Raw genomic sequence first — 21,600 nt, forward strand, 5'->3', positions numbered from 1 at the left:
CTAGTCACTACTCTATCATACATATATCCTTAATGACCTTCGTATATCTACTGCAAACTCCCTTCTTTTATAATACCCACCAAAGCACTTCCCTAGGTACTCTATCATAAGCTTTCTCTGGATCACTAAAAACCTTATGCAAGTCCTTCTTTTCCCTAAAATTTTCCATTAAACTTCTAAAAAGATAAATAGCTTCTATTGTTGATCACCCAAGCAAAAAACCAAATTGATTTTCTGAAATCTTCATTTCTAATCTTACTCTATGTTCAATTACCCTTTTCCCATAATTTCATCGTATGACTTATAATCTTAATTTCATATTACAGTTTTCAATATCGCATTTGTTTTTATATAGAGGTACTAACATACTTTTCCACTATTCTTCTAACATTTTCGAGGTTTTTATAATATTATTGAATAGATTAGTTAACCAAATAATTCCTTTATCCCCTAAACATTTCCAAACTTCAATTTGTATTTTATCTAATCCTATAGATTTCCCACTTTTCATCTTTTTTAATGTCATCTTAACTTCAAGGTCGCTAATTTTATGAATCAATCTCCTATTTTTAATCTTCTCATCATTTGTCACTTCCGAGTTCAATCTTTCGTTTTGGTTTTCATTGAACAACTTATCAAAATATCTCTGCCACCTTTCTTTTATGTCTTCTTCTCTAATAAAGACATTATCATTCTCGTCCTTTATACATTTTACAAAACCTAAATCTTTGCATTTTCTTTCTATAGCTTTAGCAAGCTTATAAATGTCTTTTTTCTCCTTTCTTTGTATCTAGTGTAGTACATGAAGTATCATAAGCTCTATGTTTAGCTTCATTGACAATCTTTTTTGAATTTTTTTCTCGCTTCTTTATATTTTTCAATATTTTCTATAATTCTACAATTTTGCCATATCTTATACCAATATCTTTTTGGCTTAACAGCTTTTTGGACTTCTTGATCCCACCACCAACTTTCTTTACTACCCAAGTATCTTCCTTTGGACTCACCTAAAATCTATTTTGTTATCCTTACAATAGCATTCTTCATTTTATTCCAGTATTTGCATCAACCTTATCCCCTATAGTCCAATCACGCTTTTGTTCATTTTATCTTTGAATTTTATTATATTATCTCCCTTCAAGTTCCACCATCTAGTCCTCTTGTGTTGATTTATGCTACTCCTCTTCCATTTTTTAATATACATATCTAACACCAAGACTTTATGTTGTGTAGCCAAACTTTCACCTGGAATAACTTTACAATTCTTACAAGATAGACAGTCCCCATTCTTAGTTAAGAAGAAATCTATTTGGCTTTTATTGTATCCACTCTTGAAAGTTATTAAGTGCTCTTTTCTTTTCATAAAGCAAGTATTCAATATAATCAAATTGTAACACATGGCAAAATCTAATATTGTGTCACCAGCCTCATTTTTATCTCCATATCCATGACCTCCATGCATCCTCTCATATCCTATATTATCCTTACCAATGTGACCGTTCAAATTAGCTCCTATGAATGTCTTTTCACACATTGGTATCCCTTGTAAAATGCTATCCGTATTTTCCCAAAATTGAATTTTCAGATTTTCTGCTAAGCCTATCTGGGGAGCATACACACTAATGATGTTCACTATTTCTAGGCCTAAAACTATCCTAATTTTAATGATCCTGTCCCCTATTTTTTTAACATATACAACATTATATTTTAGGTTTCTATCCACAATAATACCCACCTTTATGTTTCTCTCCACCAGTATACCAAAGTTTAAGTCCTGATTTTTCAATTTCTCTAGCTTACTCTCCTACCCAATTAGTCAATTGAAGGCAGATTAAGTTGATTTTCCTTCTAAACATTATTTCCACTATTTCCATACTTTTTCTCGTAAGAGTTCCTATATTCCAAGTTGCTAATCTTATCTTATTTTCTTGTACTAACTTATTAACCCTCTCCGTTTTATACTGACCCAGTCTATTCCCTTGATCTAGGTGATTTTGGTAAGAATTCACGATAAAAAGATCTGACAAAGTTTTACATTGGTTGTCAGCTACCTAACACAATCTTGCTCCTTTATTTGGGCCTAGGACTGGCTGTGTACAAAGACTTTGTGTTACACAGGCAAAGTACATGTTTTTGTTTTTTTTTTTTTATTTTAGCAAACTTATTTCACAAAGAGAGTTTTCTAAGTTACACCCTACAACTAGTAGAAACTACTCACACAATAAAATGCATTAAAAAAAATTTAAAACATACAATTTTGAGTGTGCATACAAGCTAAACTAAAATCCACGCAATAGTACTTTTTGAAAAATAAATAAATAAATAAATAATTTGTTATATTCCAAGACTTGCAAACGAAAATAGAAAACACAAAAAACAAATATTAAGCCTACAAATCCTAGACAAAAAACCACCACAGCTAACCAACTATTGAAAAAAATATATATTTAATAACATTAATAAGAAAAGAAATAACAAGAGAGGAGAAGATCTCAGCAGAGGTTGAAACTAAAAAGGTGAAGACAACTGCTTGAAAAACACCCTTTTATGCAGGAAAATTGATGATGGTAATGAGAATCAATTGAAGAATGTTAAAGCAACAAGGAATTGCAAGAATTCTTCAATCTGCCCAAATAGGAGTTGTTATAGATAGAAATGATCTATATATAACAAAAAATTATGAATTTCAAACATTTTTTTTTGGAGTGGATGCATGCCTTCACTCCACCGTCATCAACTTCGAAGCTCCCCTTAGCCGCAGACAACACACGCCGCCGAACGCCTCCACTCCACTGCACGCTGCAGCAGCCATACAGATTTGGGATTTCTCCATACCAGCCTTCGTCGCTGTACAGATTCGGGACTTCTCAAGGTGCTGAACAAATGGAAGATTTTAGATCTTTTATGTTTTCTCTATTTCAAGCTTGAATTTTTCAAGGTACAAAATCTTCTATCAGAACCAAGGTTTTGATTTTTGGAGGAGCTTGACCGCTTCGAATTTCTTGCGAAAATTTTGGAATTTCTTGAACCGTAAGGCACAGGAGTGATCAAGATTTTGGGGGACTCCTCAACTCTCTTTTTCTCTCTTTTATCTGACTTGTTTCAATGAGCATCACCATCCACTCTACCAGCAAGCATTTATAGCAGCTGAATGTTCAACTTCATTGCTGAATCTTGATTTTGCTATGAAGAATTCTTGAAATCCCTCATTGCTTTACATATTCATCAATTTGATTTTGGCATGAATTTTTGTATTCGCTTTTGATGTTAAATTTTCAGTGTCAAGGGTACTTATAGCAGTATTTCATAACTGGCTACCATCACAGTTACATTACGGCATCCAACTTTGTTTGAAATTGACTCTTAAGAGTTTCTTATGTCACGCCCAATGATTTTTTTCACTCGAAATCTAGATTTTTAAATTGGATTCTGTGGAGTTTATATTGGGGCATTGCTTGATTCTAGATTGAAGAATTCTTGCAACCCCTCGTTGCTTAATTAGTCTTCAATTGATTCTCATTACCAACATTCATTTCCTTGCGTCAAAGGGTATTTTCAGGCAGTTTTTCTTTACCTTTGAAATTTTAGCCACTGATGAGATCTTTTCCTCTCTTATTATTTCTTTTATTATTACTATTATTAATTTTTTTTTTTCAATAGTTGGTTAGCTAGCTGTGGTGATTTTTGCGTTTAAGATTTGTAGGCTTAATATATGCATTTTGGAGTTTTTTTTTTTTTTTTTGTGTTTTCATTTGCAGGTCTTGGAATATAACAATATTTTTTCCAAAAAGTACTATTACATGGTTTCTTGTCTAGCTTGGATTCACACCCAAAATTGTATTTCATTAATGCATTATATTTGTGTGTGGTTTTTACTAGTTGTAGCGTGTGACTTAGAAAATTATATATGTGAAATAAGTTTGTTAAAAAATATGCAAACGTGTACTTCTCCTTTGTAACACAAATTCTTTGTTCACACACCCCATCCCAAGCCCAGATAAAAGAGTAGGGTTGTGTTAGGTAGCTGACAGCCAATGTAAAACTTTGTAAGATCTTATTATCATGAATTCTTACCAAATTCACCTAGATCAAGGGAATAGACCATGTAAGTATAAAAGGGAGAGGGTTAATAAGTTAGTATAAGAAACTAAGATAAGATTAGCAACTTGGAATATAGGGGCTCTTACGGGAAAAAGTGTGGAAATAATGTTTAGAAGGAAAATCAACTTAATTTGCCATCAACAAAAGAAATGGGTAGGAGAGTAAGCTAGAGAAACTGAAAAATAAGGATTTAAACTTTGGTATACTGGTGGTAGAGAGAAACATAAAAACGAGGTGGGTATTATTGTAAATGAAGACCTAAAAGATAATGTTATAGATGTTAAAAAAAATAGGAGATAGGATCATTAAAATTAGGATAGTTTTAGGCCTAGAAATAGTGAACGTCATTAGTGCATATGTTCCCCAAATAGACTTACCAGAAAATCTGAAAGACAATTTTAGGAAGATACGGGTAGTATTTTACAAGGGAAGTCAATGTTTGAAAAGACATTCATAGGAGCTAATTTGACCGGTCACATTGGCAAGGATAATATAGGATATGAGAGGATACATGGAGGTCATGGATATGGAAATAACAATGAGGTCGGTGATACAATCTTAGATTTCACATGTCTTAGAATTTGGTTATAATACTTGCCTTATAAAAACAGAAGAACACTTAAATGAATTTCAAGAGTGGGTACAATTAAAGCCAAACAGATTTCTTCTTAACTAAGAACGAAAACTATCTATCTTGCTATCTTGTAAGGACTGCAAAGTTATTCCAAGTAAAAATTTGGCTATACAACATAGAGTCTTAGTATTAGATATTTAAAAATGGGCGAGAAAGAGTAGCATATATCAACACAAGAGAACTAGTTGTGGAACTTAAAGGAAGATAATATAGTAAAATTCAAAGATAAAATGAATAAAGAGCGTGATTGGACAATAAGGGATAAAGTTGATGCAAATACTGCTTGGAATAAAATGACGAATTCTATCGTAAGGATAGCAAAAGAAGTTTTAGGTGAGTCCAAAGGAAGATAGTTGGATAGTAAAGAAGGTTGGTGATGGGATCAAGAAGTCCAGAAAGCCGTTAAGACAAAAATAAATTGGTATAAGATATGGCAAAATCGTAGAAATATAGAAAATATTGAAAAATATAAAGAATCGAGAAAAAATGCAAAAAAGACTATCAATGAAGCTAAACAAAGAGCTTATGATACTTTTTATACTAAGCTAGATACAAAAGGAGAAAAGGATATTTATACACTTGCTAGAGCTATAAAAAAGAAAATGCAAAGATTTAGGTTCTGTAAAATGTATAAAGGACAAGAATGATAATGTAGGTATTTGAGAAGAAGACATAAAAGAAAGGCGGGGGAGATACTTTGATGAGTTGTTCAATGAAAACCAAAATGAAAGATTGAACTTGGAAGTGGCAAATGAAGAGAAGATAAAAAATAGGAGATTTATTCGTAAAATTAGACCTTGCAGTTAAGATGGCTTTAAAAAAGATGAAATGTGGGAAATCAATAGTTCCAAATAAAATACAAATTTAAGTTTGGAAATGTTTAGGGGATAAAGGAATTATTTGGTTAACCAGTCTATTCAAAAATATCATAACAACCAGAAAATATCAGAAGAATGGAGGAAAAGTATGTTAGTACCTTTGTATAAAAACAAAGGCAATATTTAAAACCGTAATAACTATTGTGGAATTAAGATTATGAGTCATACGATGAAATTATGGGAAAGGATAATTGAACGTAGAATAAGATTAAAAATGAAGATTTCAAAAAATCAATTTGGTTTTATGACTGGAATATCAACAATAGAAGTTATTTATCTTTTAAGAAGTTTAATGGAAAAGTTTAGGGAAAAGAAGGACTTGCATATGATTTTTATTGATCTAGAGAAAGCTTATGATAGAGTACCTAAGGAAGTGCTTTGGTAGGTATTATAAAAGAAGGGAGTTTGCAGTGGATATACGGAGGCCATTAAGGATATGTATGATAGAGTAGTGACTAGCGTTAGGACTGTAGGAGGAGATTCTAGAGAGTTTCCAATCACAATAAGTGCTCATCAAGGTTCTACTTTGAGTCCTCTTCTTTTTACTTTACTAATTGATGAAACTACTAGGAATATCTAGAATGAGATCCCTTGGTGTATGTTGTTTGCAGATGATATCATGTTAATTAATAATAGCAGGAGCAGAGTGGATTCTAAATTAGAACTTTGGAAAGCCACATTAGAGTCTAAAGGGTATACGATAAGTAGGAATAAGACAGAATTTTTGAAATGTAATTTCAGTAAGGTAAGGGGTAGCAACAAAGAGAAGATTAAACTAGGTAATCAAGAAATTAATAGCACTGACAGCATGGTTATTAAAATTGCAATCTTGATCATTGGATCGTACAATTCTACGATCCCGATTCACACAAACGATCTAAGCCGCAACAAAAATCAAAATCATGTAAAATCATGGTAGAATCGTAAAAGAATTGGCAGAATCATTGAATTGGAATCGTAGAATCGTACAGATCCTACTCTATTACCTGGATTGGGGTTTTTTTGCCCTTTTTACGCTTCAATAATGTGGCCCAATACATGTTTTTATTCGCCCAAAGGCATCAAAAGGTTTATGTTTGGTCCAAAGTCTTCTAGAACTAGAGCAAAATGGATCCCAACCTCCCATCAATGAGCAAATTTAGCGAAATCTACACCTGACTTCCCTGGAGTTTGAAGCTTCAGTTCTATACTCCTAATTGGGAAAAAAAATAAAAAATAAAAAAATAAACCCCAACCAGCATCAACTCAACAATGCCACCCAGTCTCATGACATCCTCAAAAGCACATCCCTTAAAACTGCCTACACTATAAGCCCAAAGAGAATCCAAATACCACACCCTGTCCCAAGAAGATCCAATTAATCTCCTTCCAGAAAATATTCTAGAATTCCTTTTCAACCAAATTGCCCAAGAACAGCAAAAGACCACACCTCCACAACCTCCAAACATCCTTACCCTTCCCAAAACTGACAAAACTCAAAAGAAATATTAAAGAGTTGATCCACTAACTTTTGACACACCCATACTTCACCAAGTGAGTCCAAATAAAGTACTCCAAAAACCCCATGCAAATGAGAATTGTAGAGACAAATGAGGAACATCCTTGGAGCTACTTCCGCACATGAGACACATATCTAGATATAAAGCCTTAGAAGACCTCCTACTCTGCAGCAAATTGTTGGTGTTGACTCTAATCAGGACAATCAGCAAAACAAATGCCTTTATATTAGGCAAGAGTCACAAGACTTTAGCCTTCCATATGCCCTGATAAAGAGGAAAACACATCATCCTTAACCAAATGAAAGAAAGAGGATCTACACAAATAATCTCATGAGGAATCCAAAAAAACACCAATTTCTACCATCACTCCTACATGAGATATATTACCCTAGAGCACAATAAGCAAAGAGAAAGCTCCTCCAACTCTCTATTATTCAAATCCCTTCTAAAACAAAAATCCCAAGAACAACAGTCATCATCATAAACAATAAAGGAGGAAATCACATCATTGTGACAAGAAGAAAGACGATACAATTGAGCAAAGGAACACGACAATGCAACACCCCCCCACCCTAACATCTTCCCAAAACCGAATATGATTACCCAATCCAAACTTTGTTAGAGGATATTGAAAGGGTAAACTTGCAAAAATGAACCTCCAAGGACTCTCTAAATAACTTCTCTAAGACCCCATTGGCATCCCACTCATTTTCTTGTAAGCCAAGCTTACTTTTATAACCCTGTGCCAAAGGGAATGCACCTCCAAAGGAAACCATCACAACCATTTAGCCAAAAGATCAGTGTTTTCTCACGAGCTTTGAGCTGCAAAACTAAACATTATCTGCAGAGTCTATTTTTATAATCTTTTTTTCAGCTTTTAAAGAATAATTACATCCCAACCTTCATTATGTTATGTCAGTTCATATTCAACTAACATGGAGGTTTTAAACTCCTCTTTTCAATTGACTGTAGAGGAAACATCATTGTTAAGTTGCTTTCTTCTAAAATAGTCTTATCCATCTGAATGAGGTGGTAGCCAAGTAGGACACCACTGTTTATTTTTACCCACTCGACAAAATTGCATCTATGTGCACCTATTTGCTCTCTAGCAGACACCTTTAATTGGCCATTACATCATTTAGAATATCTGGTTACAAACCCCAATGCGCTCTTTCATCTTGTCCCTTTTACCACAAAATGCATTTATCTTCATTCATTGCATCCGTGATTTGCATTCGAAGGTCAAGCGTAAACTTGGAATGAGTAATATTTTTTTTTTTTTGATAAACAAAGAATTGCATTGAAGGAAGAAAGGAGTACAATAATGAAAAAGGAAAAAGAAAAAGAAAAGGGAGAACAAGACATATTTCCATCATGAATGGAAAGTAGCAAAACAAAAAGAAAGTCAATACATGGCAAATCAATAGAGTAATGCCAACCAAAGCACTGCACGTCTTCCAAAGAAACATGCCGAAAGAATCCATTTCTTGAACATAGAAGGGATGCTTATAAAAATAAAGCTCGAAAGCATATTACTGGAAGTGGCAACACCTTCAAAGATTCTAGCATTTTTTTTCCCGACCAAATGAGTAATATGGATTATAAGCTTGTTGCAGATGTGTATTATAGGGTTAAAGAATTTAAATGTGGGTGATAGTATCATGGCAACCATTAGACCTAAACACAACTTCAGAAATTTCCAACTCCATAGCAGTGCCATTAGCCCATTTTCCATCCTTAAGAAATTCATATTTAGTCGATATTTGCTTGATCTTGACTACTCACGAACTTGAGAATTTGACATTTTAAAAATGACACTTTTGGGTCGCCTATCTTATCTTCTAGGGCTCCATTTCAGCAATCGCTCAGGATCCTCCCATTTCTTAGTGATAAAATAGGATCAAGACTTTTCTCATCGATATCCCGTTGAGTGGGGAGGCCACAACCCCACTTTGGATGTAACAATGCTTATAGAAGATACTGTTCATGAGTATTCCTTCACGCTCATTAGAGTGGGGTTTCATTCAACCAAGAGAATATGGCAAAGTACGGTCAGCACCATTTAGAATCCATTCAGCATACATGCACTAACCTTTGTTTGTTGTATATTTGATGTTATTTTGGGCATTATTGGACAAGTATTGTTTTAGTTAGGTGTGAGGTGTGTATGTAGTTGGCACTTGAATGCATGGAGTAGTTTTGCAGTTTAGAATGAATTTAAAGCTCCCCTGTTTTCCCTCTCCCTCACTATACCAGTCTCTCCTGCCTCTCCTTTATTCTTCTTCCTCCGCATTCTCTTCATCCTTTCTCTTTCTTATTTCACTTTTTGCCTTCATCTTCCGTTAGTATCACAATCTCTAAGTGCCTCCCTTGCTTTGGATGCCTATTGCCACTTCTATGAGTTGCTCACATGAGGCTACCTTCCATGATTGATATTAGCAACAGTTGATTTGTCAACCCTCAACATGTGTCCTCCTTAAGACTACGCCCACACTTGAAATGTGCTCAGATGCCAACTTTCATAAGCATTCACATCAAATCATCAACTATAAGGTTTTAACATCAAACACTACACACCTAGGGTTTTTTGCATGCCCGGCCAAATCCACGCATCGTTAATGCAATAAATTCTTGACTTAAGCAAGCCTTAACCTGTCTTTTCCACACCAAAAATAAAAAAACACTATGATCGTATAGGCAAATAAGTTAAGTAACAAAAACCCAAGCTCGAGGAGAAGAGAGGGGGCTTTTAGAACTTCTAAGGAGAGAGTATAGCACTTGGATTAAATCATATGAAAAATGAGGTGAAGAGCACCTTTAATTCGCTCCCCAAGCCCATCCACCTCCTCAACCAACGGATTAGGATCCTTCCAACTAATGTTTGATAAAAGAGCCAAACAAAATTATTATTTTCACTTCTTATTGTATTTTTCTTTTCTAACTAAAATACTACTTTTTCCTAGATAATGTAACACCCAAAGCACAAGGCTCCCATGCCATTGGGAGTATACTAGTATAAGGAGGGCAAGATGTACTCAATCTTCTCTCCACACTTGGAGAGATTATTTCCAGTGATTTGAAAATCCGATCTTAAGGCATCAAAATCTAAAAAATATTGTCCCAATAAATTCTCTACATAAGAAAACGAAAATATAAATTTAATAAAACACGCAAAGTAATATTTTTGCTTGCCCCTCGCGTCAAACATCACCTTTCATCTCCAACATGGATAAGATCCAACCCATAGAAGGTTTCCCTAAAATATCTACTATTACAACTTACAAAATAATTCTAGAACCTTCACAAAATTCTTTTGAGGAAAACCCTAAACTACCTTAGAAAAATCCATTCAACCTACATGGCACGTTCCCCAATCACCTGATCCTGCATTACCTAACTGGCACATGACATTGCAATCCAATAATCACAAAAAAAAAACTCAAATAAGAATTTATAGATCAACTTTGAAAAACTGATTTGATACTAAGTTGCAAAAAACCCTAAATCCTAGCCCTTATTTTCTCTTGAAAGAATTTAATCACAGCTCTCTATTCATTTAAATATTAGAAGGTAAAAAACTAGTCATATAAGCAATCATAAAAACTAGAACAATAGTTTATGGGTCCTTAGACACATCGTACTTTGGATGAAATCTTTAATTTAGCCAGCGCAATCTTCAAATTTTAGTTAGGCAGTATTTTACAAGGGATACCAACGTCTAAAAAGACATTCATAGGAGTCATTTAAATGGACACATTGGAAAGGAAAATATAGGCTCTAAGAGGATACATGGTGGCCATGGATATAGACATAAAAAGGATGCTTATGATACAATCTTAGATTTTGCCATGTCTTAAAATTTGGTTATATTGAAATATTGAATACTTGTTTTATAAAAAGAGAAGAACACTTGATAACTTTCAAGAGTGGGCTTAATAAAAACACAAATAGATTTTTTCTTAGCTAGGAAGGGATCATCTATCTTGTAAGGATTGTATAGTTATCCCAGGTGAAAGTTTGACCACACAACATAGAGTCCTAGTATTAGATATACATATTAAAAATGGAAGAAAAAAAGTAACATAAATAAACACAAGAGGATTAGGTGGTGGAGCTTGAAGAGAGATAATATAGTAAAATTCAAAGATAAAATGATCAAAAATGTGATTGGACAGTAGGGGGTAAGTAGGTGCAAATACCGTTTGGAACAAAATGGCTAATTCTATTGTACAGATAGCAAAAGAGGTTTTAGGAGAGTTTAAAGGAAGCTACTCGGGTAGTAAAGAAAGTTGGTGATGGGATCAAGAAGTCCAAAAAGTTGTTAAGACAAAAAGAAATTGGTATAAAATATGCCAAAATTATAGAAATATATAAAATCTTGAAAAATATAAAAAGGCGAGAAAAAATGCCAAAAAAAACTACTAGTGAAGTTAAATACAGAATTTATAATAATTTATATACTAGACCAAATACAAAAGAAGTAAAAAGAGACTTATAAACTTTCTAAAGCTAGAGAAAGAAAATGCAAAGAATTAGATGATGTAAAATGCATAAAGGATGAAAATGACAAGTCTTAACTAAAGAAGAAGACATAAAAGAGAGATGGTGAAGATACTTTTGATAAGTTGTTTAATGAAAACCAGAATGAAAGATTGAACTTGGAAGTGACAAATGAGGAGAAGACTAAAAATAAGAGAGTTATTCGCAAAATTAGAGTCCTTGAGGTTAAGATGGTGTTAAAAAATACGAAAAGTGGGAAATCTATAAGACCAGATAAAACACCAATTGAAGTTTGGAAATGTTTAAGGGATTGAAGGAAATATCTAGTTAACTAATCTATTCAACATTATTACAAAAACCAAGAAAATGTCGAAGGAATGGAGGAAAGTACGTTAATACCTATATACAAAAACGAATGTGATATTTAAAATTATAATAACTATCGTTGAATTAGGATTATGAATCATACGATGAAATTATGGGAAAGGGTAATTGAACAAAGAAAAAGACAAGAAACGAGGATTTTAGAAAATCAATTTAGTTTTATGCCTGGGAGATCAACAACAGAAGCTTTTTATCTTTTAAAAAGTTTAAGGAAGCCTCGTTTTTTATTAACCTAGAGAAAGCATATGATAGAGCACCTAGGGAAGTTCTTTGGTGGGTCTTAGAAAAGAAGGGGGTAGTAGTACATATACTGAGGTCATTAAATATATGTATGATAGAGTAGTGACTAGTGTTACAACTGTAAGAGGGGAATCTAGAGATTTTCCAGTCACAATAGGTGTGCATCAAGGTTCTACTTTGAGTCCTTATCTTTTTACTTTAGTTATTGATGAACTCACTAGAAATATACAAAATGAGATCCCTTGATGCATGTTGTTTGCAGATGATATTTTGTTGATTGATTTTAGTAGGAGCGGAGTGAAATCTAAGTTGGAACTTTGGAGAACGACATTAAAGTCTAAAAGTTTTAGATAAGTAGAAATAAGATAGAATATATGAAATATAATTTTAGTAATACAAGGAGTAGTAGTGGAGACAAGATTAAAATTGATAATCAAGAAATTAATAGAACTAATTGATTTCAATATCTTGAATCTATTATGCAAGTAGTAGGGGAAATTGAAGAAGATGTAATTCATAGAATTAGAACAGGTTGGATAAAATGGAGGATCACATCAGGCGTGTTGTTTGATCATAGAATACCCTTAAATATTTTATGAGGCCCGCTATGCTTTATGGTTCAGAATGTTGGGCAACTAAGGAACAACATGTATAAAAGTAAAAGTTGTTAAAATGTGAATGTTAAGATGGATGAGTGGTATAACATTAAAAGATAAAATAAGGAACAAGCATATACGCAATAATTTAGGTATAGCACTGCTTGAAGACGGGATAAAGGAGGGGCAGCTAAGATGGTTTGAGCATTTTCAACACAAGCCTAGTAGAGCACCTGTGAGGAGGAGTGAGTTAGTGTTGCTGACATGAAAAGGGGTAGGGTAGGCCCAAAAATAACTTGGAATGAGGTAGTGAGGAAGGATTTAATAACCCGTAATCTAATAAAGGAAAATTCTCTTCAGGTGAATTGGCGAAAAATGATTCATGTAGCCGGCCCTTAAAGGTTTGTTGTTGTTGTTGTTGTTGTTGTTGTTTGTTATTGTAATCTTCAAATTTTGGTAGGAATTTGAATAATGAAATTGTGAGCTGTTTCAGTTATTGAAGGTATGTGTGCACCTACAATGATCCTCTTTCACTTTCTCTAACAGCACTTTGTTCTTCCCCTTCCCCTAGTACAGTTCATGAAGCACCGTTACTGTTCCTGAATTTCTATTTCCACTCTCCTCCGAGCCTGAACAATTATTCCATTCTTCCACCCAATTAAACTGCTAAAACCTTGCAATATTTCCCTACCTTTATCACCATAACCTAATGGAGAATCTGCTCGCAAATAATTCTGGGCGATCATATTTTGTTTGAAGACTTAAAATTAGAGACTCTATTTTAAATCAATAAATCTACATATTTTAGGAGTTTTTGCAAATTTAGGGTTAGTCGAATATCCTAGATACTTAAGGATTATTTTTAATTATATTTTGTATTTTAAATGCTGGGTGTATGTACTTTGTGCATTGTATGATTATCAGGTAGGTATCAATTTGAATTCAGAACTGTGTTTCTCCCTCTTCCTCTTTTCCTCTTCTTCCTTCTTCTTCATCTTCTTCCTTATTCCTACTTTCTTCTTCTTCCTCGCTTCTCCTCTCTCTCTCCCTCATTTCTCTCTCTTCTCCTCTACTGGACTACTGTCCAGCATCATAACTCCATCCTATCAACCAAAAACCCTTACCTTCCCTGCTGCCATAATAGTACTGCAACCTGTCTTTGCTGCTAACCACAGTACTGCCCCTTCTTCAAACTTAAACCCTTCCATATCCCACCTATTCCACCCCTAACCACTTCACCTCCCTCTTTGCTTTCAAACCCTCCACAATACTGGTGTAGCTTATGCTTTCTAGGCTGTGCTGCATCCCCTTTCAACTTCTTGCTAAGGTCAAACATTCTGCTTAAAAGTCGCCTCACTACTCATTTCCAAAGTTTGCCATATGTTCCATGTTTCTCTACTTCAAAAGAAACTAAGTACTAAATGGTGACATTGTTCCGGGGCCTACCATCATGTAATGGTCTTGGGCCCAACTCTTGTGAGGTATTGTCCGCTTTGGCCCTCTGGCCTCACGGGTTTGTCCTATAAAAGGAGCCTCACATAGTTTGAATCCAAACCATCCTTATAAGGTCAAGATTTCCCTACCATACATCCAATGTAGGACCGTGACATGCTATCCTGTCGAGATCTTTGATGCCCTCGTCAATGTAGCTTACACCTCTGTGTAGAATCCACCCACATGATAGTACCCCTAGGGTGGCTCTAATACCAAATGTAATGGTCTTAGGCCCAACTCTGGTGAGGTATTGTCCACTTTGTCCTATAGGCCTCACGAGTTTGTCCTATAAAAAGCACCTCATTGGAGTTGGGCTCAAGATTGTTACATTTGGTAACAAAGACATCAACAAAGTTCCATTGTGGAATTGTTAGAGGACTTTCACCACACTGTAGAGACCTTGCAGGCTAAGATAGTTAATCTTACTGTGAAGGTGAATGTGATGATTCTTGCTATAGGAAACTCTAACACTAGCAGGACTAAGATACCAGGATCCAAGACGTATTGGGGGTGTCCATGATGACAAGGAGTTGAATACTTCTTGTTTGAAATGGAGCAATACTTTCGCACTATGAGGACGGACTCAAAATAGGTGAAAGTTAATACTACAACTATGTATTGGTTGGTGACACTAAGTTGTGATGGCGTACCAAGTACGATGAGGTCAAGAGTGGACATTGTGTTCTTGATTGTAGTACAAACTTGAAGAGAGAACACAAGGCCCCATTCTTTCCTGAGAACGTTGCGTACAATGCTAGAACAAAGCTGAGACCTCAAGCACACTAGATCAATCAGGGAATATGTGAAATAATTTTCTACTTTGATGTTGCATATCTGAGAAATGTCAAAGAAGACAAATTGTTTTATTTGCTTGAGGGGTTGAAACCATGGGTAAGAACGGAACTTCATAGACAACGAGCTCAAGACTTGTCTACCATACAAGCTGCCGCAAAATACTTGATTGACCATGCTTGAGATAATTCTGCTTCGTCCAATGAGTGTGGCTTGGATAGAAACAGTGGAAAGTCCTTCAAGAAGGGCAAATCCAATAGTGGGGGAGCCAACATTCAAAGGAAGCTTCATCATCTCGAGCATCCAACACACCCAATGGTAAAGGTAAGATTTCATGCTACTAACGTTGAAGTTCTCATAGAGTTGCTAAATGCCCTCACAAGTCATCATTTAATGCCTTACAAGCTTCCATTATGAAGTAGGCACTAGAGGATAATAAGGAAGAGGAGGATACCTCAATGATGGGTCCAATATTAGCTAGTGAACACATTGGAGAGGCAAGCAAAAAAACCAAAAGTTACACAGGCAAAAGGGTTGATGTTTGTGGACTTGAGGATCAATGGGAAGAACACCCGTTCTATGGTGGATAACGGGGCTACTCGTAACTTTATTTCACAAGAAAAAGCAAGGAGACTTAACTTATCCTTGGAGAAGCATTCAGGACATATGATAGCAATGAACTCTATAGCCCAGCCTCCCCTGGGAGTAGCCAAATAAATCTCTATGAAGCTTGGGCAATGGGCACAACATGCAAATTTCACAGTAGTGTCATTAGATGACTTCCAAATTATTTTAGGAATTGAATTCCTAAGCGAGACTAAGGCAATGTCGATGCCTTTTGTCGATTCTCTATGTCTAATGGGAGACCACCCTTGCGTGGTGCAAGCTGTTGCAAAGAAAGGTGACGATGAGAAGTTCCCTTCCGCCATACAACTCGAGAAAGAATTGAGGAGGGGTGAACAAATGTATCAAGCCACGCTGGTGGTAGATAAAGAAGTTGACCAAAAGTTGATGCCTACGACCATCCAAGTTGTGTTGGATAAGTACAAGAAGGTGATGTCGGATAAGCTACCTCACAACTTGCCTCCACAATAGGGTGTGGAGCATGAGATTGAGTTGTTCCCAAGAATGAATCCACCTTCTAAGGGATCATATCGAATGGCGCCACCAAAGCTAGCAGAGCTAAGATAGCAACTTGATGATCTACTAGAAGCAGGATATATTCGTCCTTCGAAAGCACCATTCGGAGCACTGGTGTTGTTGCAGAGGAAACATGATAGGAGCATGCAGATATGTGTAGACTACCACATGCTCAACAAGGTGACAGCGCACAACAAGTATCATATTCCATTGATTGCCAATTTATTTGATCAGCTGAGTCATGCAAAATACTTCACTAAACTTAACTTGAGGTCAGGCTACTACCAAGTGAGAATAGCTAATGGGGATGAACCAAAGACAACTTGTGTGACGCAGTATAGGGCATATGAGTTCTTGGTGATGTCATTCGAGTTGACGAATGCGCCTGTGACACTATGTACCTTGAACTAGGTATTTTGTATCTCAACAAGCTTGTCATGAAATACTTGGATGGTATAGTTGTTTATAGTTCTACTCTGGAAGAATATAAAGAGCATCTACGAAAGGTGTTCGATAGGCTGAAGGAGAAGAGCTTGTATATGAAGAAAAAAAAAAGTGCTTTTTTACTCAACGGAGCATAAAATTCCTTGGTCACATAATTGAACAACGCCATATCAAGACGGATATAGAGAAAGTAAGAGCCACTCAAGAATGGAAGATCGCAATGACAATGAAGGAGATGCATTCCTTTCTTGATCTTATCAAATACTACAGAAAGTTGGTAAAGAGGTACTCAAGAAGAACTAATCCTTTAACTGAACTGTTGAAGAAGGGTCAATGGTGGAACTAGACAGAAAAGTGCTAGAGAGCCTTTTATGACTTGAAAGATGTCATGATAAGAGATCTGGTACTTGCTCTTTCGAACATCATGAAACCCTTCTAGGTACACACAAATGCATCAGACTACGCCCTTTGAGGAATCTTTTACAAGAGGGACGTCGTATTGTGTACAAGAGTCATAAGCTTAGTGAAGTGGAACAAAGTACACAGCTTAGGAGAAGAAGATGCTAGCGGTGATCCATTGTCTCCGTGTGTGACAACATTGACTACTTGGGCCAAGGTTTGCGCTAAAAATGGATAACTCAGGTGTTAGCTACTTCTTCACACAGCCAAAATTATCACCTAAGCAAAGCTGATGGCAGGAATTCTTAACAGAATTTGATTTTTCATTTGAGCACAAGGTGGGGCACATGAACCAAATTGCAAATGCACTAAGCAAGAAAGCCAAGATGGCAGCCCTACAAATGGTAACACACTTAACGCAGAGTACAATTACCACAACAATGTGGGAGCGCATCAAGGAGAACCTAACTAAAGATCCAGCTACTTAGAACCTCATAAAGTTGATAGAAGAGGGCAAAGCACGCTAGTTCTAAATGGAAGACGAATTGCTGATAACCCATGGTAGTCGGCTCTTTGTACCTCAAGCTGGAGGAGATATAAGGAAGACATTGTTGAGAGAGTGTCATGATACCATGTGGGTCGGACATCAAAGATGGCAACGCACTTTGGCGTTACTGAAGCAAAAATATTATTAGCCACACATGCGTGACAATGTGATTGATTATACCCATACATATCTCACCTACCAACAAGACAAGGTGAAGCGGAAGAAGATTGCAAGACTATGGGAGCCACTACCAAAACCAACCAAACCGTGGGAGTGTCTCACTGGATTTCATCAACAACCCACCCAAAGTGGGAGAGATGCAAGGTCTTTACTTGTGGTTATAGACAGGTTTTTGAAATATGGTACCTTCGTACCCGCATCGAAATAGTGTTCGAAAAAGGAGATGGTACAACTATTCTTCAAGCATACTATGAAGTATTAGGGTGTTCCCCATGATATCATCAGAGACCGAGACTCAAGATTCACTGGCAACTTCTAGAAAGAACTTTTCAGAATCATCAATTCACAGCTTGACATCTCTTCGAGTTATCATCCACAGACAAACTAACAAACAAAGAGATTCAATGGGCTACTAGAAGAGTACTTGCGCCATTTTGTCAATGTCAATCGGAAGAATTGGGTGCAACTACTTGATATGGCTCAGTTCTATTTCAATGCCCAAAAGAATTGGGACTTCAAAGCGAATGAATAAGTGGGCATATTAGGGGAGAAGACTGTTGCACTTCAATGTGGGTGACTTAAGTGTTTGTTAAGCTCAATCCTGAACAGATCAGGTCATTACACGAGATAGGAGACCACTTCATAAATAGGAAGGACCAGTCCTCATCTTCGCCAAGGTAGGGAAGGCCTCTTACGAGATTGATTCTCCGACTTAGATGAAAGTGCAACCTGCATTTCACGTCAGTTGTCTCAAGTCATTCAATGCCAACACCGAAGACCCAAAGAGAAGTCATTCAACCAAAGCAGAAGTGAAATAAGGGCAACCCAACAACCGAGAAGTTGAAGAAATTCTTGCAAATAGAAAGTTCACAGCCTCAAGGAAGAAGCGACAGAAGTTCTTAGTGAAGTGGAAAAGCCTTGGCTACAAAGAAATTAGCTGAATTTCTATGGAAGAGATGTAACCGTTCGTGTGCAAAGTTGAAAAGTACCTACCGTCAAAGTCTATGAGGACCTTGAACACATAAGTGGGGGAGCGTCACAAGCCAAGCTTGTTCAAGGCATTATACTTGCCTGTGACTACTTGTCTTGTGTGCTTAGAATAGGTTACCATCATGTATATACTAATATAGGGTTATTTTTCAAAGATAGTTTTTTCCTAAGTCAAAGGGGGGAGTATGACACCTCGAACATTATGCTTTTCTGTGACCACTTGCCTTGTGTGCTTGGTATGGGTTACCATCATGTATATACTAGTGTAGGGTTATTTTTCAAATATAGTTTTTCCCAAAGTTAAAAAGGGGAGTATGACTCCTCGAACACATTGATATTTCCTAGTGCCAAAGTGAGAATTGCAAAGAAAGCTCTTTAGGGGAGGGTGAGTGTTCATCATGTTCATCATTCTGTAAAACTCACTAGTCATTGTAAACGTTTTTAGCCTACTTGCCTCCCTCGCTAGACACACATTATTAACAGAGGTGTTGCTTAATGAATAATGTTGCTTCAATATTTACTGTTTGCATGTCATTGCTTTCATGAATTGCTTAATGCTTCGCTTATATTTCTTTGAATGAAAATGAAAGTGTTATGTTGGTAAACTGTAGTAAACTTTAGGTTGACTAGTTAAATAAGAGTGCTTTAGCTAGCGCCACACGGTCCTTCACAAAAGTGTGAAATATTCATCCTATAACACATCACCATGCTGGGAGATGGAGTGAAATTTAAGATTGAACCTAAAGCCATTTTGCAATAACACATGATCAAGCACAATAAAATTAAGTGCAATGCCTTCATTGTAGCTCAAGTTGTCAAATGGTCTTACGCTCTTCCAAAAAAATCAACTTGGGAAGATTGGTTCCCTATATGGGCAAAAGTTCTTGCTTCAATCCATGAGGACAAGTATGATTTGTTTTTTTTGGGTCTGTGGGTAGTGGGGAGGGGAGCTGTAAAAAAGGTCATGATCACGGAATTGACATTTGAATCAGAAGTTAACCTACCACTGACAAAAAAATTTTAACCTTGTCGGATGCAAACTACAAACATCAAACAGAACCGAAATAAGTTTGTGGGCACACAATTTTTTGCTATGTATCCATCAAGAATTTTCTCAATATCGTGAAATTTAACACAATCATAACAACAGAGAAAACAAGTGGACTACTCAATAAATTCATCAGCTAGGAATCTCACCAATGGGTGTACAAATCGTGTGCCATCATCACTCTTCTGCAACCAAACATGTTGAAATGGCTCATTTGAATTGTTAACCAATATATTGAAAACATCTTGCGGCCTTGGAATTGTGGGTATGTGAAATGGCACCCTTGGCTTCGCCCCCACCTTGTCTCTCGATGCTACCTTCACCTCCGTAGCACTAGAGCCCGCACTCACATCAACACTCACTACATTTTCTCTCTCCGCAAAACCCTTCTTCTTCTTCCCACCAACCAACTGAAACCCACCATCGGACGCCAGTGGCAGCCCCACGGCTTCCACCTCGTTCTTCCTCGCACCCTGAAACTCATCCACCGACACATCAAACCGCTCAAAAACCTCATCGTTCACATTCACCAGCCAATCATATGCATCGTCGAGTTCGTCAGGATAAACCAGGCTTTTGCCCAGGACATGCGTCGACGTACCAACACTTTCGAGCAGGAATTGCGACTTATCCGCGATTTCCTTCACGGGAGTTTTGAATTCTTCGAAGTTGTAGAAGAAATGAAAGTCTTTCTTGGCAGGAATGTGCCGCAAAGAGTGCGAAAGCTTAGATATGGAAGAAGATAGAGAACCAGTGGACAATCTATGCAATGCTTCAGCCCTTTGCTTCAATGATTCGACATCAGCAGGATCGACCTCCATGCCCAGACTTTCCGAGATTCATGTGCTAGGGTTCGCGTTCGACGTTCAGGTTTAGCTTTTAGGTATTTATAAAGATTTCATTGGGAGAACGGCGAGAGTGTACTTGAGATCATGGAATTTTCTTTTCTTTTTGTCGGTTTTTCTTTTTCTTTTCTTTTCTTTTTCCGTCTCCATTTCTTTTTATTTTTTCATGAAAAATCTGAATTGAGAACAATTTAAAATTAAGAATTTAACAATTCTCATAAGTTATGACTAGTTATTAACAATTTAAAATTAATAAATAAACATCAGTTATGACTAGTTATTAACAATTTAAAATTAAGAATTTAACAGATAAGTTATGACTAGTTATATATTTATAGGTTTTATAAAAGTAATTAATTTTTTTATATTTTTATTTTAAATTTGTTTGTACAATTTAATAAAAATTTTGAGCCAAATTAAAAAAAAAAAAAATTATGCATCTCCATCATTTACTTCCTCTATAAATTGTTGGATAAAATATAATTTCATAATAACATTGCTAAAAATTATTTTATGATAACATTAAATCAATGATCTTAACACCTAAAACATTTTTCCTTATAAAATAGAATATTAAAAGGCGAATTTTTAAAATTATTAACACCAAAAATATTTTTTTTTATAAACAAATAATTATATCAATGTACAAACACTTTCACAAATGTCTAAAATCAATGTCATAAAAAATTACTCTTAAGCACGAAAATTAAATTATAAAAGTTACAAAAGCGAATTAACCTCAATGTGCCTATGCACTTATGGGATGGGTGTTAATTATGTTACAGTAGGTCAAAATGTTTTCTTCAAATAATTTTTTAAAAGTTAAAATGAACAAAATGGTAAATCTTCAATTTACCAAATTGCCATTTATTTTATTTTAGTTTAGGGG

General features: G+C 35.8%; 1 protein-coding gene across 13 annotated transcripts in view; it reads right to left on the reverse strand.

Moving 5' to 3' along the window:
* Positions 1-20,792, reverse strand: part of LOC131168002 (protein RRP6-like 2) — a 60,893-nt gene extending 40,101 nt beyond the window's left edge. For 10 of the 13 annotated variants that reach the window (XR_009140207.1, XR_009140206.1, XR_009140203.1 and 7 more), the window contains exon 1: positions 20,016-20,780. Coding sequence is in view for 6 of the 13 variants with exons in the window: in XM_058127131.1 (XP_057983114.1) it covers positions 20,016-20,687 (672 nt within the window). In the remaining 7 variants the exon portion in view is untranslated. Of the gene's footprint in view, positions 1-20,015 lie in introns of all 13 variants that reach the window. The other 3 variants (XR_009140205.1, XR_009140201.1, XM_058127130.1) reach the window with 1 other exon arrangement.
* Between the last annotated feature and the right edge of the window lie 808 nt (positions 20,793-21,600).

This window comes from Malania oleifera, chromosome 11 (assembly GCF_029873635.1).
Source record: "Malania oleifera isolate guangnan ecotype guangnan chromosome 11, ASM2987363v1, whole genome shotgun sequence".
Lineage (NCBI taxonomy): Eukaryota > Viridiplantae > Streptophyta > Magnoliopsida > Santalales > Ximeniaceae > Malania > Malania oleifera.